General features: G+C 40.8%; 1 protein-coding gene across 1 annotated transcript; it reads right to left on the bottom strand.

The window, feature by feature from the left end:
* Positions 1-221: 221 nt before the first annotated feature.
* ddx46 (DEAD (Asp-Glu-Ala-Asp) box polypeptide 46) lies at positions 222-19519 on the bottom strand. Its single transcript, XM_033648717.2, has 23 exons — positions 19402-19519; positions 18974-19132; positions 18398-18520; positions 18203-18290; positions 17941-18109; positions 17570-17811; positions 16930-17040; positions 16499-16664; positions 13639-13759; positions 12956-13131; positions 12404-12525; positions 9208-9286; positions 7962-8044; positions 4842-5006; positions 4503-4665; positions 3737-3930; positions 3443-3580; positions 3115-3264; positions 2738-2965; positions 1902-2120; positions 1136-1280; positions 883-956; positions 222-723 (listed from the first exon to the last, which is right to left on the bottom strand). Exons 1-23 carry the CDS (start codon positions 19416-19418, stop codon positions 676-678), a joined length of 3180 nt encoding a protein of 1059 aa, XP_033504608.2. The 5' UTR covers positions 19419-19519; the 3' UTR covers positions 222-675.
* Positions 19520-19760: the final 241 nt, after the last annotated feature.

Raw genomic sequence — 19760 nt, 5'->3', positions numbered from 1 at the left:
TTTAACACTACTTCTGTTTTATTTGAATATTTTTAATCATTCATATATTTAGAACTACATTTATTTTTATGTTATTTTCCTCATTTATGTATTTCAGGACTTATTTTTTGAATGGGCATATTTATTTATTTATTTAATATTGACTTAAATGGAATTCCATACACTATCTACATATACAGTATTTATTCTACCAGATTTGTTAATGCAAACAGCCGGACAAATTTATTTCCTTAACAACACATTGTTTTATTGTGCGGAAAAGTAAAAACATCTTTCATCTTACTATTTCTTTGTAAAGAAATAGTTTGGGATGTTACTTGTACGTATAACAGGGTGAAATCTGAGCCCAAAAACAACATTAAAAGAAAACGTGTCTTACATTTAAAGACATATTGCAGATTGTGATGGTTCGATGACACTGCAGGTCAAAACTGCAACAGACATTCTGGTATTTATGGTCTGTGGGTATAAAATTACAGGAAACTCAAGAGAAGCACAGATGAAACTAAGGCAAAAAAAGATGAAACTTTAAACAAAACCAGACACTAAACTTAGGTAATCAAGGGGAGCATTATTAAAAAATATAGACTAAAATTTTCTTCAACCACTTTGATGACACTGTAGAGATGACAGGGGACTGCTGAAAGATGGAAACTCCTCCATGGAGTTCCTCCTCTACAACACTTTGTACCGGCCTTTGCTCGTCGGCTGGTAGGAATTTTGCTGGAAAGAAAAAAAGGACAATAAGTGACATCTTTCACAGATACCTGCTGAATAACAATCTGCCATGTTTTATGTTTCTGTTCTAAAAATCTAGTGCCAGACAAAATCAGCATGACATCCAGGACTGTTTGTTGATTTCAAGAGGCAGAGGATACTTACTAATCTGATGAGCTCTTCTTTAATTAACCGCGTAATCTCTGTTTTGGCTTTCTGCACAGCAAGTTCATTTGCACCTAGAAAACAAATTTACAGCTTTATACAGTGTAGAGTTCAATCAGAGACAACAGAACAGGAGGGAATACAAAGTCCAGGGGCAGTTAAAAGGATGCTTAAATAAAAGTTGGAGCTGCACTTTAAATGATTCAGTGTAAAAAAAAAACTAACACTGAAAAATAATTTCCCTGACACATACTTTCAATAGCCAGGTAGATCTTGCGCTCTCCTTCCTTGGGCTCTTTGCCTGGAGGGAAATAGGTTCCTCTGATGGTGATGGCAGCTTCAGAGTATTCACCGATCCTCTGCAGAGCTTCTTTAGAGGTCACCTTCCACCTGGCCGTCTAGGGAGGAACAAAAAAATACGTTTTCATTTTTAAGTTGCACTAGTTTCCATCACAGTAGAAAACAGCAAAATTAAACCAATTCAATTCCTCATATTAAACAAAACAAAACAAAAACAAAAACAAAACAAAAACTTCTGAATAAAATATTCTATGAGATATTTGGTTCTTCGATGTGAAAAACACACATGGCAGTGTCTTAAATAACTGCTACCAAAACAAAGATATTCAACATTAAAGGCCCTGATCTGGCCTTATCTTTGCTCTTCTTATTGATTTGATGTGGGCGGAGCTCACCTGGAAAAAGGTGATGTCACATACATACTTCTGAGTACCAATCATCATTTATCAACATCTGAACCAAAGTTTGGTGACAGCTGAGATTGTTTTCTTGTGTTGCCACCACTTCAAGAGTGCCAATCTCTTTATAAATACTAAAGATTGTTTTTCTGTTGTTCCCTGACACCTACAAAAGCAAGTTTACAGTGACTTAGCAAAACTACAGCTAGTGGTAATCACTGATCCTCACCAGGCACAGAAATAAATCCAAAAACAAAGACCGAAAATAAAACAGGAATCAGCTGAATTCCTCAGCACAGCCCTGCACCGCGTGCTGCTGACCTGAGGGAAGTCGTTGATCTCCAGCTCCTCTTCGTATCTCTTGATGGTCTCGGCCTGTTCAGCCGCCTGCCGCTCCTCCTCCAGCTTCTCCACAGGGGTGTAGTTCAGCTTGGCATTGATCTTCTCCGCCAGCTGCTCCGCGATGGTCTTGGCTGACACCGAGGGTGTCATAATGGTGCCGCCGCGCAGGATGGCGTTGGTGGCCTGCTGCATCACATCCTGTACATCAAGAAAAAACAGCTGAACTTTATTTGGTCCGTGTGGGGGAAAATGAATTTGACACATGAAACACAAACTGACCAGAGAACAAAGAAACACAAAATGAACAGCAAGAAACGACCAAAGGAAAGAGGCATTGGGTGAAAAGCTTTTGCATTTTTAAAGTTTAAGAGGAATAAGTAAGAACTTAAGGTCTCTTTACATAAGTTAATGGCTACCTGGATCACCAACCTGAGGGCAGTGACCACTGATGGGACAATAATCAGTGACTATATATCAAGATGAAAAATACAGTTACAGTACAGTTTCAGTTGACTTGCATATTACTTAAGTAGTTACTGATATATGTACAAATAGAAATGGTAAAAATTAATTAATGACTTATTTACTTAATGTTGTTTAATTTTGGCTCCTGTCTAGGATTGAACATGTTTTCCACAGCACGAGTCTAAATGCTGGCATTTAAATAACAAAAGGTCAACTTGCTAATTGACACACAACTGCATTTAAAGTCATTATTCAGTAAGTGCAATATGTGGTAATTTACAGATGTAACATTTAGAGATAAAAATTCCTCTCTGTTTTTCCTCTGGTTTTAAAAACAGACACAGACATACTTGTGCCTCGGCGCCCAGGTTCTTCTGAGCATTGATCTTGAGCGCCAGCCTCTTGGCCATCTCCAGTTTCTGGATGTTTCCAGCAGATGTGGGTCCGAGGCCTGGCAGCCCTCCGGGGACAGTTGTTGTGGTTGTAGTTGTTCCTGTGGGACCGGCAGCTGCCCCGGGAGCAGACAGGTCCTTCACCCTCTTCTTGGAGTTGAACATGCTCTCGATTTGCTCTTCGATCTGAGGAGGGGCAAAAGGAGAGGTGGTTAAGATGGGTTGGAACGGCAAAATTATTATTAGTATGACTGCATTTTGTTCAATAAACATTTTACCAGAATCAAGAGAACTTTAAATCATGTAATTAGGAGCGATATTCAAACGTTACTCACGTCCAGGGCTCCATCTTCATCGTCAGAGTCCTGCAGTCCAAGAGCAGCTTTCTGCAGCTTCTTCCTCTCATTGGCCAAGGCGTGTTCTGTCTCGTCAAACTTGAAGCCTTTTCCTGAGAAGCCGCTGCTGCTCTTAATGGTCTTGCCCTCCTGCAAGGATGAAGGAAGGGAGAGAAAAAAGAGGAAGAAGAAAATATAGATTTAATTCTCACACCTACCATTTTCAAAGCAGTGCAAGAATTTCTTTTTTCACAAGTTCCTGGATGACCTCGGTGGGTTTACCTGCTAATTGAGACACCACACATTCTCAAATGTTTCCTCATCTTACCGCTTTCTGTTGGTCTTTGAAGGAGGTCCAAAGCTGCTCCAGTTCAGGTGGGACAGGAGAGCCAGACAGCTCCAAGGCTTTGAGGATATCCCCAGCATAGCGAGCCTGATCCTCTGTGATGAAGGTGTAGGCGAAGCCCTAGAAGAAGAAACAAGATGTAGAGACATGTAAAAATAAAAACTTCCATAGGATGTTAAAGCCATTGACTGGGAGCTAACTGGTCAATTTTATACGCTACAAATAAACACCAGAAACACACTTGACTCGATGCAAATTCAGTTTTAAGTAACTGACCTTGTTGCCTGCTCGGCCAGTGCGTCCGGCCCTGTGGACGTAGTCCTCATAGTGGTTGGGACAGTTGTAGTTGATCACTAAGATCAGCTGCTTGACGTCCAGGCCTCTGGCTGCCACAGAGGTGGCCACCATCAGACGGCATGCTCCATTCTTGAAGTCATTGATAATGCTGTCTCTGTCGTACTGGTCAATTCCTAAGAGGACGCAAAGAAAGAAATATATGAGTCACAGAAAGGCAGGAATCAGAGCCTTTGATGGTGAATGGATTTATTCTCTACGCAGCGGTAGTTTTACTAGAAATCTAGTACAAGGACAAACTTACCCTATTTGGCTGACAGTGACCTTTACATTACAATCTATATAGTGTACACTTTTAATATCACAAAATGTCATACTGTCAAGCTGATCTTATATTACTGTTAGCAGAGCAGGAAAATGCTCTTCAAAACCCAAGGTTACATGTGATTTGATCAGTACGGTTACTGTGATACTGTCATACTCCATCAAGCTGTTTCGAAAAACAAGCATACGGTAATCCTGCCAAGCTAAAGATGCTAAGAAATCAGCTGTCTCTCGGCCTTTGCTCCAGCAAAAGTACAGCTGTATAATCAGGTTATTCTTAATTCCTCACACTGTGATTAATATATTTACTAATACATTTACATTTCTGTAGAATTTACTGTCACAAAGGTATCTTGAATCTAACATTATCAATATCCAACTATCACTGAGTTGTAATCAATGAACCCCAAGTGTGACTGCTCACCTCCGTGCAGCGACATGCAGGGGTACGAGGCTTTCATCAGGTCTTTTAACAGTCCGTCCGCATGCTCCTGTTTGTCCACAAAGATGATGACAGAGCCCTTCTCCTGGTAATGACCCAGAATCTCCAGCAGCTTCAGGAACTTCTTGTCCTCCTCAATCACCAGCTACAGGAGCAAGTGCAATAAGAAAAGGAGTGGAGACACAGTGAGGGGTCTGATTTTAACAACAAAAACTAAAGTAGAATACTGGCGTCTGTCTAAATACTGGACAAAGAGACCAAATGGTCCTCCTATATAAAAAAAAATAATTAAATGAGAGAGATGATATAGAGATGATTTACCACGTGTTGTTCCACATCAGAGCAGACGATACTGCGGCCTCCCACCTGGACCTCAATGGGCTTGGACAGAATCCTACGGGCCAGCGCCTCCATGGCTCTGGGGAAGGTGGCCGAAAACATGACCGTCTGACGGTCTGGACGCACGTTGTCTACAATACGCATCACCTGGAAGAGGAACCAGATGACATCTAGAGGTTAGTGAATTTAGTCTATACATTCTCATTTTAGACTTTTGTTTTTTTTCGTTATGTTTCCTTGCTTTGGAAGCATAAGATCCAAGGTAAAAGAGGAAAGTTGCCCTGTTGTAACACTGTTTTTATGATCAAAAATTACTTTTCAACAATCCAATTTTTTCATTTTTGCTGGTTCTGATGTGCTATTATACATCTAGTTGCAACTATGAGATTATTGTTTACATAATTGTTTTTGACAGCAACTTACAACTGCTTCTGCTTCCTTTCTGGAGCTGCAAAACATGCTAAATGGACAACTGCAGCATTAGGCATTAAAAAAGTATGGGAAACTATATATAAGCAGTGTTTTCAACTATTTGGGAAGCAGTGGCATTGCGCTCCTAAATGCAGATGTTTGGAACCGTCGCTGTAAAAATATAAAAATCTCCCCATATGCGATTAACTTGCTGTCTTTACTTTAAGCAGCCAGAGTCGTGGACGAGCAGGGATAATAAATCAGATACCCCCATATAAGAATGCTCAGATCGCTACCAGCCAAACTGTAGCTCACACTGAACATTCATAGTTTGCCGCTAACATGACATCTAGCTCACAGCTGACAGCTCGCCTGCAGACACACCGTCTCTCTCTTCTCAACACACACACACGGCACTGAACGCTACTGTAGAAGCTGCGATGCACTCTGCTGTTTTCTGACTGTGTTTACATTTAGCTTTGGTTTGTCCTGCATTGTGCCCTGACGACATGGCATCTTAATGTACAGTACAGGCCAAAAGTTTGGACACACCTTCTCATTCAATGCGTTTTCTTTATTTTCATGACTACTTACATTGTAGATTCTCACTGAAGGCATCACAACTATGAATGAACACATGTGGAGTTATGTACTTAACAAAAAAAGGTGAAATAACTGAAAACATGTTTTATATTCCAGTTTCTTCAAAATAGCCACCCTTTGCTCTGATTACTGCTTTGCACACTCTTGGCATTCTCTCGATGAGCTTCAAGAGGTAGTCACCTGAAATGGTTTTCCAACAGTCTTGAAGGAGTTCCCAGAGGTGTTTAGCACTTGTTGGCCCCTTTGCCTTCACTCTGCGGTCCAGCTCACCCCAAACCATCTCGATTGGGTTCAGGTCCGGTGACTGTGGAGGCCAGGTCATCTGCCGCAGCACTCCATCACTCTCCTTCTTGGTCAAATAGCCCTTACACAGCCTGGAGGTGTGTTTGGGGTCATTGTCCTGTTGAAAACTAAATGATCGTCCAACTAAACGCAAACCGGATGGGATGGCATGTCGCTGCAGGATGCTGTGGTAGCCATGCTGGTTCAGTGTGCCTTCAATTTTGAATAAATCCCCAACAGTGTCACCAGCAAAACACCCCCACACCATCACACCTCCTCCTCCGTGCTTCACAGTGGGAACCAGGCATGTGGAATCCATCCGTTCACCTTTTCTGCGTCTCACAAAGACACGGCGGTTGGAACCAAAGATCTCAAATTTGGTCTCATCAGACCAAAGCACAGATTTCCACTGGTCTAATGTCCATTCCTTGTGTTTCTTGGCCCAAACAAATCTCTTCTGCTTGTTGCCTCTCCTTAGCAGTGGTTTCCTAGCAGCTATTTGACCATGAAGGCCTGATTCGCACAGTCTCCTCTTAACAGTTGTTCTAGAGATGGGTCTGCTGCTAGAACTCTGTGTGGCATTCATCTGGTCTCTGATCTGAGCTGCTGTTAACTTGCGATTTCTGAGGCTGGTGACTCGGATGAACTTATCCTCAGAAGCAGAGGTGACTCTTGGTCTTCCTTTCCTGGGTCGGGCCTCATGTGTGCCAGTTTGGTTGTAGCGCTTGATGGTTTTTGCGACTCCACTTGGGGACACATTTAAAGTTTTTGCAATTTTCCGGACTGACTGACCTTCATTTCTTAAAGTAATGATGGCCACTGGTTTTTCTTTAGTTAGCTGATTGGTTCTTGCCATAATATGAATTTTAACAGTTGTCCAATAGGGCTGTCGGCTGTGTATTAACCTGACTTCTGCACAACACAACTGATGGTCCCAACCCCATTGATAAAGCAAGAAATTCCACTAATTAACCCTGATAAGGCACACCTGTGAAGTGGAAACCATTTCAGGTGACTACCTCTTGAAGCTCATGGAGAGAATGCCAAGAGTGTGCAAAGCAGTAATCAGAGCAAAGGGTGGCTATTTTGAAGAAACTAGAATATAAAACATGTTTTCAGTTATTTCACCTTTTTTTGTTAAGTACATAACTCCACGTGTTCATTCATAGTTTTGATGCCTTCAGTGAGAATCTACAATGTAAATAGTCATGAAAATAAAGAAAACGCATTGAATGAGAAGGTGTGTCCAAACTTTTGGCCTGTACTGTATACCAGCTCTTTCTTAATAATAATAATAATAATACATTTTATTTATAGGCTCCTTTCAGGACACTCAAGCAGCTGAAGGCTCTCGACCCCATGGTGGATAAGCGATAAGCGAGCAGTCATTTTTATTCTGCGACTGGAAATGCAGAGTGGATTAGGGGAGACTGGAGGCCATTGTAACAATTTTTGGTTTTGATGTCGTTACTTAAAAACCTCTTAAACTATTTGGATACAGTATTTATGTAGGTAACTTGTGCCTGTGCTCTACTTGTTAACAGTCATCAGCTGTTTTTACAAGCAATGTTAGAGTCACAACACTGATTAAAACAGTAGATGTATGATGTTTCATCTGCACCCACGTGCAAAAGTGATTGTAAATGTATATGGGGTACTGGAAGCATTTTATCAAATGTAATATGACACCTACAATGGTGTACAAATGTGTTAAAAGCCCTTCTTGTGTCAGCGGACGCTCTAAATATCTTCCAGTGGTGCAAAATAAAACACAGATGCTAACATATAAATGCGGGTGACACCCACCTGTGGCTCGAAGCCCATGTCAAACATCCTGTCTGCTTCATCCATCACCACATATGTAACTCTGCGCAGGTTGGTGACTCGACCTACAAACCAAAGTAGAGGAGCATGAGAAAAAACAGTTAACTTCGAGAAAAGCCAGTCCTCACACGCATTCTGCCTTCTTCAAAAAACATTAAATTAATCTAACAAACACAGAGAGAACGTTTGTCGGGGTAAGACTACATGACATTACTTGACATTCAAAAGCAAGGCATCCTAATTTCAGCACATTCTTCTGTGGACTAGCTTCAAGTGACCAGGATTTTATTTTATTTATTATAATCAAAATTGTTGTTTTTTCGGTTGTCTCTGGTCTTGCGTACCATCTCAGGGGCATGAGGGACCTGTAAAAGTCAGAAAACAGCCTCAAGATACAATACAAGAGACGGAGCCCGATCAAGCATTATCTGACCAAACGCCTTTTCACCTACAAGGGAAACATATTACAGATTACCTCGCATGTGTGGAAACAACAAAAACCCTTCTATCATAGTAACTGCTCAGAAAGACTTAAACAATTTACAATTCAGAGTCAGCAAATACAATAAATACTGCTTCCTAAACACATTTCTTCACATTTGTATGCACATCCTCAGTGCTGTACAGGGCTCCACAGTGATATTTATTCCCAGAAGCCACATGCGCTCCTAATTAGAAATAATTAGGGAGGCAGGCGAGACATTACAGATGTGTGATCTGTGAAAACAAATGGAAAATCTCTTTCTGAGCTTTGAATATCAAAATGCACATGTGGCTTTTGATGAATGAATTTATTTATATGAGTATATGTACTAAAACAACAACACAGTAGAACCCTGACTGAGCATTCAGGCTACTCTTCTGAAATATAACATATTTACACATCCTGTTTACACCAACGTCACAATACTCTTTTTAAACATTTTGATCATCTCTGGCTTGGAAGGTCGAAGAACCACGGAGGCAGCACCAAGTCCACCTACCTGTACTTGCCCTGATCTTCAGGAAACACACCACTGTCTCGTAGATATGACTGATCCCAAGGGTGGTCAAATAATGTCAACAGTTTAGTAAGTGGTACTGACTTAGTAATTATATACTTTATCATACTGTAACATTTATCACATGCAAGGTAATAAACAAAAGCCTCACAAGGCATCACAAATCCTTACTTGCATTGACATCCTATAACAATAAGAAGTGAGAGGGTCACAGTGTTTGAACTCACCGCTGTTGGCCCCCAACATGTCAATCATTCTTCCCGGTGTGCACACGATGATCTCAGCTCCTCTCTTCAGCTCAGCAATCTGGAAGCCAACAACAAGTCAAAGTATTAATGCAACGTTCAGAGTTTAAATATAACAGCTGACGAAAAGTAGCAGAGCTAACTTATCTTAGAGATGGAGTTACAGTTTATATAATCAAATCCACTGCTACCAAGGCAAGGGCTGCAGCCAATTATTATTTTCATCAGATAAATCAGTTGGGGCTGCTCTTTATTAATGGATTAATTAACTAACTGACTAAGTTAGCCAGCTGCTGGCAGTAGTGTAATATTTACTGTAGAGAGTGAGAGTGGTATCAGGTATCAATCTTCTCATCTAACTCTCAGCAAGAAAGTGAAAAAGCATATTTTCCAAAATGTCATGCTTTTCCTTTAAGGTATTCTGAAACATACACTCACACGTGTTTGCCCCTCTCAGGTGCAGCCAAATTGTAATTGAAGAAAATTTTAAGAACCGCATTTAATGAAAGGAGATAAAAACAAGAAAATAAGAGAACACTCTCTGAGTTTAATTTTTCTGCCAAGAGTGGAGTTGATCTTTAACACTTAATAAAACTATAATGGGCAGGAGGTCAAAATAGGCATATAAATGAGGAACATGAAGTCCTGTAGTGTTTTATAAATCAGCTATTCTAATCTCGTGGGCCACAGCCTGCTAGTGGGCTTCAGAGTGCTATCTAGTGGGCCACAGAGGTACTGCCAGGTGGTTAGCTCAAATTATTATTATTTTTTTTTTAAATATCTAAATGTGCTCAAGACGTCACAAATTACAAATGTCAAATTAAAACGAATAATTTAATGACCAGTTAAGTGAATATCACCACATCAATCACGACACATCATCATTTTTAGCAAGCTAATGTTCCCTTGGATGCAATGACAACTAAATGAGTTGTTTTTTTAAACAAAAACGTGATGTGGGAGACAACCCAAAAGCTCCACAGCACATGGTAAGGATATATACCTGCAAATGCATCAAATTTGGATAGATATTGGCAGGCAGTGATGCTGAGTGGGCGTATTTAATGGGGTGAAATCCTGTCAAATAAGGCGCTAAAACCATCAAAGCTCCGGGGACACTTAAAGACAAAGCATCCGGGGTGTGTTACAAAGCCAAAACATGTACTGAGAAAAAGGGCCTCAGGCACAACAGAAAGTCACTACAACATCAACAACTGACAGTGGCATAACATATTTAGAGCCCAGTTAATTTTTTCTCCTTTCTTTTTGTCTTGTTCCTTTCTTTTTTTTTAAATCATTTTTTGGAAAGGTGCTCCTCAGACTAGGGTTGGGTACCGTTCATAATTGAACCGATACGGTACCGGTACTGGTATCTGGAATTCAGTACTGGTACCAAACGGTACCTTATTTTGGTACTTTTTAACCCTATGGGCCCTAGGCCTTTTTGGGGTATTTTTACTGCCTTTACTTTTAAGCTCATATCACAGTCATTATAAAGGCTACATACACACATGCTATATCTTGTTTTTTTTTTTTCAGGACAATCTGGGCTAACCAGATTTGCAATCATTTCGTGTTTTTCTATGTGCCTGTATTTTATATTAATTTTATATCAATGACAAAAACAAATCTGTGTGCCTAAATTCTTACATTTTTACATGTATTGTTGGAAGAAGGCATATTCTGCCATATATGAAGAGGGGAGACTCTCTGGAATCTGACATTATAAGAACCATGATGCTGGGACATTCTGTCACTTCACAGCTGTCCAAAACATGTGGTTTGTGCCAGGCGGACATGTTTGCCAGTATTTTTTCATTATTGCAAGAAATTCCATTGACTCATTCACAAGTCAAAAATGTGTTTTATCTGAAAGAAACATGCAATATTTACATCTAAGATCATAGAAAAATAGTCAACCAAGTGCAATGATGTCCTCCAAGATATTATTTGTTTTTCAGTTTCAGTTATATATTGGGGAGACATTTTGGGCATTGGTGGGGGGGCACGTGTCCCCCTCAATGTATTTGGTGACTACGGCCCTGTCATGCATGCATAATTAGGCTGCAGTTGTCTGGGTGCGCAAAGGTGAAGTGGCTGGTCTTGTCATACAAAGTTTGATGGAGTGTCAACTGGACAATATGGAGATATTTGCATCTTGAAAGCCGGACTACAAATGTGGATAGACAGGGAGAAACACACGCAAGCCTAAGACGTGGTAAGATACGATATTCCTCACTATATGAAGTGACTGATAACAAGATCTGTATAATGGATTGTAAAGAAATTCATCAGGTTTTTATTTTGTAGACAATTGATCTGGATTTAGAGCGTGATGGGATGACAGCACAATGATGTGTGTGGTCCTGCGCTTTCATGTGATATGCGTGGCATTTCTGTGCGAGCCTGCGTTCGCGAGTTATCCATCCAAGAGTAATGTGTGTGCAAAGCTGTATGAAAGCTCTGTTATACATCATTTTATTGTAATTTTTCACTGTGAAAACATTACCGACAAGTGCTTGGCCTTGTCGGAAAGCTACAATTCTGCCGTTTCCGCTGATATGCGTGGCTTCTCGCTATGACGCACGGTCGCGGAGAAAATCCACAGAGAAGAACAGGTGTGAATTTGGACGCACTATGCGTCGTTCGGGCCCACAGTCTAAACTTCTCAGTTTCAACATTTTATTGAGAACATTTAGGAACAGTGCTGCATGTTAACTTTTGTCTGCACATTGTTTTTGTCGCCATTATTGCTGAGCCTGAGGTGCGAGTCATGCGCTCTCGCTCCGCCTCCACCTCAGGTACCGAAATTTGGCACTGTTTCATTTTAAGTGAATCGGTACTCGGTAGTACCGACGTGAATCGGTACCAAGTACAAAAAGTACAGAGTTTCGGTACCCAACCCTACCTCAGACATTTTAAACAATCAGAAGTGGGCCTCAAGTTACAAAAGACTGATATCCCATGCTATAAAACTGCACAACAGGCACAATGTTCAACTAAAGCTTTCTGGTTAGATCATTAATGAGGGACTGTCCTGCACCACGACTATGACATTATGTGTCATTGTTCAGCATTTACCTCGACTTTGCTGCTGCTGAAAAATCTAATCACTGTAAGCCCTTGGAAAAAATATAATGAACAGGTAACACCAGTGTATGTGTGTGTTTATGTTTACCTGTTCGCTGATGCCCGTGCCTCCGTAAACACACACCACCCTGAGTCCCAGTGGTTTGGAGAACTTCTTACACTCCTTGGTGATCTGCAGAGCCAACTCCCGGGTCGGAGTCATGATAACAGCTGTGGGAGAGGGAGAAATACAGGATGAGGATAAAGAATATATTTTCTATTTTACTATTTGGAGCACTCACATTTTCACAGTGTCTAAGATCTGATGCAATAGATTTGCTCAGAAAACTAACAGCAACCTGACTATTAGGAAGGTTAATATAGGGAATATTAGAAATGCTGTGGAAGCCTAACAGCTGGTGGGTTATTATCCCAAAGTGGATATTCTATTTTAGTCTTCCTTTGACCTACATTTCAACCAAGTCTATGAAAAGCACAGGAGCAGCACATCACAACTCCACCAACCATATTACAAATTCTTACTTTCTTCAGTTATTCATTTTTATTCATTATTTTTTTATATATATTCAACAGAAACAGAAAACATATCTGTTAATGTCAGACTGTGACTAACGAAAGTATCAAGCAATCTATTCCTTACAGATTGGTCCCTCAGACTCCTCCAGGGGCCTCTGGTCCATGATGTGTCGGAACATGGGCAGCAGGTAGGCTATGGTTTTCCCGCTGCCGGTCTTAGCGATGCCAATAAGGTCTCGACCCGACATGATGGCAGGGATGGCCTGGGCCTGGATGGGGGTGGGCTTCTCGTAGCTGTGCCTGTGTGCATTTGGGGAAAAGAAATGAATACGAATAATAAGTGTTAGTTTCTGGTCAGAAAAAAACAAGTGTCATGTACAATCTGAATATGACTGTTGGCTGATGTCAGAGAAAAAATGCTATAAACTTTTATATACAGTTCAAAGGCAGACTAAATTGGATATGAGTGGTTATACTTTCTTAATAGTTAAAGAAGCCGAAAGTTCTTTAATAGTGTTTTAACAAAAGAAATGTTTTGATGCTCCTGCTTTACCTGAAACGTCATGTCCAGCTGAATCTAAATTTATTTAATTCACATTTAAAAATTGTAGCTTCTCTCAAACTACACATCAAGCTACATCACTGCTCAAGCCATTTACACACAAGCTGACTGCCTAGCTATCTTTTCATGAAACTGATCATCTTCTTTTTTCATGTACCATTACTAAGATCATTGTAGAATTACTACATTATCCTTAACAATCTGCACAGTCTGTCACATCAGCAGTCACAATCGGTCAGACTCACTTCTTCATTGCGCTGAGGATCTTCATAGACACTCCGCACTGCACCCAGGTCTTGATGGGTTTGGGACAGCCCTTCCCTTTAACAGTGATGCCCTCCAATTCCAGCCTGTACGCGTTCACCTCTGTATTGATTAAAACCACCCAAATAGAGAGATGTTAGATGGGAAGAGAAGGTTAAAAAAGACACATCTTCTGAGTACTAAAAGGCACTGAGAGAAGTTTCTCTAGTTATATATATACAGTACAGGCCAAAAGTTTGGACACACCTTCTCATTCAATGCGTTTTCTTTATTTTCATGACTATTTACATTGTAGATTCTCACTGAAGGCATCAAAACTATGAATGAACACATGTGGAGTTATGTACTTAACAAAAAAAGGTGAAATAACTGAAAACATGTTTTATATTCTAGTTTCTTCAAAATAGCCACCCTTTGCTCTGATTACTGCTTTGCACACTCTTGGCATTCTCTCCATGAGCTTCAAGAGGTAGTCACCTGAAATGGTTTTCCAACAGTCTTGAAGGAGTTCCCAGAGGTGTTTAGCACTTGTTGGCCCCTTTGCCTTCACTCTGCGGTCCAGCTCACCCCAAACCATCTCGATTGGGTTCAGGTCCGGTGACTGTGGAGGCCAGGTCATCTGCCGCAGCACTCCATCACTCTCCTTCTTGGTCAAATAGCCCTTACACAGCCTGGAGGTGTGTTTGGGGTCATTGTCCTGTTGAAAAATAAATGATCGTCCAACTAAACGCAAACCGGATGGGATGGCATGTCGCTGCAGGATGCTGTGGTAGCCATGCTGGTTCAGTGTGCCTTCAATTTTGAATAAATCCCCAACAGTGTCACCAGCAAAACACCCCCACACCATCACACCTCCTCCTCCGTGCTTCACAGTGGGAACCAGGCATGTGGAATCCATCCGTTCACCTTTTCTGCGTCTCACAAAGACACGGCGGTTGGAACCAAAGATCTCAAATTTGGACTCATCAGACCAAAGCACAGATTTCCACTGGTCTAATGTCCATTCCTTGTGTTTCTTGGCCCAAACAAATCTCTTCTGCTTGTTGCCTCTCCTTAGCAGTGGTTTCCTAGCAGCTATTTGACCATGAAGGCCTGATTGGCGCAGTCTCCTCTTAACAGTTGTTCTAGAGATGGGTCTGCTGCTAGAACTCTGTGTGGCATTCATCTGGTCTCTGATCTTAGCTGCTGTTAACTTGCGATTTCTGAGGCTGGTGACTGGGATGAACTTATCCTCAGAAGCAGAGGTGACTCTTGGTCTTCCTTTCCTGGGTCGGGCCTCATGTGTGCCAGTTTCGTTGTAGCGCTTGATGGTTTTTGCGACTCCACTTGGGGACACATTTAAAGTTTTTGCAATTTTCCGGACTGACTGACCTTCATTTCTTAAAGTAATGATGGCCACTGGTTTTTCTTTAGTTAGCTGATTGGTTGACTTCTGACTTCTGCACAACACAACTGATGGTCCCAACCCCATTGATAAAGCAAGAAATTCCACTAATTAACCCTGATAAGGCACACCTGTGAAGTGGAAACCATTTCAGGTGACTACCTCTTGAAGCTCATGGAGAGAATGCCGAGACTGTGCAAAGCAGTAATCAGAGCAAAGGGTGGCTATTTTGAAGAAACTAGAATATAAAACATGTTTTCAGTTATTTCACCTTTTTTTGTTAGGTACATAACTCCACATGTGTTCATTCATAGTTTTGATGCCTTCAGTGAGAATCTACAATGTAAATAGTCATGAAAATAAAGAAAACGCATTGAATGAGAAGGTGTGTCCAAACTTTTGGCCTGTACTGTGTATATATATACATACATATATATATATATATATATATATATATATATATATATATATATATACATATATATACATATATATACATATATATATATATATATATATATATATATATATATATATATATAGCAATAGCAATACACACACGTGTATATATATATATACACGTGTGTGTATTGCTAGTTTGTGTGCTGGAAGGAGTGCATTTTGCACATTTTGTTCACATCTATGTTGAGATAACTGATTTATGTTTATTTAATCAGTATGGAGTCACTTTAACTGATCACAGCAATGCCTAATAAGGCTGACGTGAGTAATATAGGCTTGATGGCTTCTGTTGCTAATAATTTAATACTGTCCTTTAAAAACAGACTTCTTTTTACCCTTAATAGTGGTTATCTTAAGGCTGAATACAACAAGAAATAAGGAAACAAGCTTGACAATTTCTTCAAGCAGGGTGTTTACAGATATCAGACACATACATTTAATGCTTTTAAGACAATTTTAGGTTTAAGGATTGTAATATCAGATATGTGGACGTTCATGCAGAAGAGCTGAAAGTATTTTAACAAACAGAAATTTAAAGATGGATAAATGAAATTAGAAAAAATGAGACAGTTTAATGACTTTCAAGGCCTAACGTTTAGAAAATGGAGTGTAAGACAGTTAAAGACTTTTTAAGGCGCCTTGTTAAGCATTAAACTTACATTGTATCTAACTAAAATTTGACATTTTTACTTGACCTTAAATATTCAATGCTACATACACATTTTGGTTAGCGGCTTCATCCCCAGCCCAAACAGTAAACTAAAGTGCGAAGCTTGCAGGCATATCACTATTAAACCTGACAGCAGAAGCTCGTATTTGGATGTCTACAGCCTTAGTTACATTTTTACAGCTCAGATGAAAAATGGGCAGCCTCTCAGTTCACATCATTAGTGTACAGTGGCAGGGGATATGTGGCAGTTTCCATATTAAAAACCTCAGATGTGGGATAAGAGGTCATTATAACTAAAATCTCCATCTCCTGTCAGTTCACTGACCTTCTGGAGTCATCCGGGCGAGCTCAGGGACCTCCACGTAGAAGTTTTTACGATACTGCTCATACTGAATCTTCCCATGGTCAACAGGCTCGAGGATCTTCCTCTGTTTTGTCTGGAAGCCCGTCAGAGCTGTCTGCAGATCCACCTCCTCCTCCTCTGATGAGTACTGTCAAACACATCAGTTACATTTTGGATAGTTAGCAGTGCGTTCCATCAGGAGAAACTAGTCTAAATCAAGATCTGCATTTATTCTCCAGAAAAACTGTATTATTATTTGATGGTTATGTGATTTAAATCTGAGGGAAGATTAATGTTGCTTTGGGATAAAATAAGTCATCGGTATTGAAAAAAAGCAGGTGAGTGTGTGACCTCCATCACAAACAAAAGTTTTATAGTGGTAACAAAAAAAATTAAACATAAAAACGACTCACTTCCATAGCATCCTGGTCATTCTCCATCAGCTCACCCTTCTTCTTGTGAGTGTGGGGTCCTTTCTTGGTTTTAACAACTGTCACCACTTTGGTCACTGTCATTGCTCCTTTCTGTTGAAGAGAAAAACAACTTGCATGTCATCTAGCAAAACTGGAAAAGAAAACATTCACAAAGATGACATCTAGTCCAACACTAGCAGGCAAACTGATGTTGACAACTGACAGGAGGTGGTTGTCAATCTTGTTGCAGTTCCTACTGATTTCTAATAGAAATTAACTAAAGTAAGACATTATTCGAAGTCCCTTTAACAATTAACAAGAACTAGATATTGTCCTTTAACATCAAAATATTTTTTCATAACCCTGACAACATTAAACACCAATGAAATGTCCCAAAATGATCACTTTGAACGTGCCGCCTAACCAAATTATTTACAGTGCATGATTGTTATAGAATTCATGGTTATGGGTCGGGCTGTGGATCTTGTGTCAGTGGGACAGACCAGGGTGGGGAACTAACTGGTCATATGGGCGGGTGCAGTATTGCATGTTAGAATTCCAGTTTAGGAGTGGGTCTTGAAAATGAGACCCTTGCAGGACTCTGAGCCAAAGTGATGCAGTATTCTCCCCCCAAACTCACCTTATCGTTTCCTTTCATGCCTCCCATGTTGAACTTCTTCACCTCCTGTTTCACCTCCTCCATGTAGGCGTCCAGAGGATCCACATCGTCCTCCTCGGCCTGCTGCTCCATGGGAGTCTCCTTCTCCTTCTCACCCTCCTCTTTGTCCTCTTCCTTTATGTCCCTGTCTTTTCTGTCCCCTTTTCCGTCCCCATCGTCATCATCATCTCCCTCCATCGGCGCGGAAACATCCTCGTCATCGTCTGAAATGAAGATTCAATAATAAGACTCTGCAGCGCTAAAGCTAAGGTCTGTACTAGTGAAGTGATCAACACTGAAACAACACATGAAGGATTAAACTGTGTCCGTTATCTTTATCAGTGCTTTCTTACCATCATCATCCTCCAAGCTCCACTTTTTGCCCTGCTTCATCTCCTCCAGTTCTTTCTTGATCTCGCCGATGTTTTCGATTGCCTTCTTCCTCTGCTCTTCCCTCCACTTCTCCACACGCTCCTTCCTCTTCCTCATCTCCTCCTCAAGCTTGTTCTGGTCAAAGTCTTGCTGCATGGACACAGAGAAAAGATCAGAAATATTTCCCATCTACTATATAGTGACCTTTTAGAGATCAGCAAGAACTTCATTTCTGCAACTTACATCCTCAACCTTATCGTCCTCTTTCTCCTCTTTAATCTTTTTCTTGTCAGATAAAGGATCAATGTTGTCTTTCTCCTTGCTCCTTGACCTGCAGGAAACAAGAAAGAGGAAAAGAAAAGCAGCAACATGGTTTTAGTTACGAGCGCTGTCAGTTATGTCTTGAAATGTGTGATTTATTTTTATTTCAAGTCTCACTTTTCATCTGGTCTTCTGCTCTTGCCAGGGCTACCAGATCGGGACCTTCTGGCTCGGTTTCTGCTGCCCGACCTCCTCCTTTCTCGGCTTCTGGACCTCCTCCTCTCTCTGCTCCTGGAGCGCCTGGCCACCAAAGGCAAGCATATGACATGAAAACACATAAGACAAGAAGAAGATAACATCAGTCACTGTCACTTCTAAAAACATTTTCACACTGTCCACTGTCTCTGTCACAGTGGCAGACATCCTGGACTTTTTAGAGCGCATTAAATAAATTTACACTCTCCTAAAGGACACTAAAGTTGGTTTAATATGACTTTGTTTCGATTGAACACAACACAGACACGGCCCACTGTGTGTTTTGCCTCTATAATTTCGAAGCAATGAACATAAGCATCTCAAAGGACGCTGCAGGTGATCATAGTGTCATCATGTCACAGATACAGCAAGCTCCATGCACTGCAAAATATTCTCCTCTACGTCTCTTTTAGTTCTGTTTGGTTTCTTTAGGTGTAACAGCTGTGGTCTCTCTACTTTAACACTTGCGTAGTCAACAGTTAAACAGAGAACACCCACCTGGCTCGTTTTCTGTCCCTGGACCGGGACCTGCGGCGGTCCCGGCTCCGTGACCGCTCCCTCCTGCTCCGGTCGTCTTTCTTGGAGCGTTTGTCCGGAGAGCGGCTCTTTGATCGGCTGCCTGACCGTCCCCGCGACGCGGAGCGCTTTCTGTAGTGTCTGAGGGCCAAACAGCATAATTACCACAATAGCTGACAAACGTCTGATGACAAACTTAATCGATAAAAACATTTTTAAATTCATATTCCACGACTAAATGAGCTTAACTGTTGTTTAATGTGCATACACATCTGTGCGTTTTAGCTAGCATGCTAATCGAAATTAGCCACGGAGATTCAAACGTTTACATTTTAGCAGCCGCAGGAGTTAGTCACAACGGATTCAACCGGAAATTAAAACACCACATAAACTCGGAAATTCTGACATACCTTGACTCACGTCCCATTTTTATGCCACGAGGTTATGTTTTGAAAAATATATAAATGAGTTCACAGACACAAACCACTCTCATGCGATGGACGGTTGTTTGTGTCTTTGAACCTGCACGTCAGAAAACTGCGACAGCTAAAGTCACAAACTCGTGGGATGGCAGCATAGTGCGCCACCGCGTGGCAGGAGGTCAGAACTACAGCACTGTACTGAGCTGACAGGACGTGCCAAATGTTAGGTTGCATAAGTATTTTTCTTTATTACTCATACAGAATATGTATTTTAATATCTATATTTTTCCTCCATCAAAATCAGAGGGAACTGTATTTTTACTTTGTCACATTTACTAGAAAACAGT

Source organism: Epinephelus lanceolatus, chromosome 11, assembly GCF_041903045.1.
Source record: "Epinephelus lanceolatus isolate andai-2023 chromosome 11, ASM4190304v1, whole genome shotgun sequence".
Taxonomy (NCBI): Eukaryota; Metazoa; Chordata; class Actinopteri; order Perciformes; family Serranidae; genus Epinephelus; species Epinephelus lanceolatus.
Note: the sequence above shows the minus strand (reverse complement) of the source record. Positions and strands in the feature narration are given on the sequence as shown.

What these genes read in the sequence shown, in the direction of transcription:
- ddx46 (XM_033648717.2), bottom strand. An exon ending in GGAGTCTGAGGGACCAATCT is followed by an intron (nt 12,526 to 12,955) that starts GTAAGGAATAGA and finishes CCTCTCCCACAG; the next exon opens with CTGTTATCATGACTCCGACC. An exon ending in ACATGGGCTTCGAGCCACAG is followed by an intron (nt 5,007 to 7,961) that starts GTGGGTGTCACC and finishes TTCCTCTTCCAG; the next exon opens with GTGATGCGTATTGTAGACAA.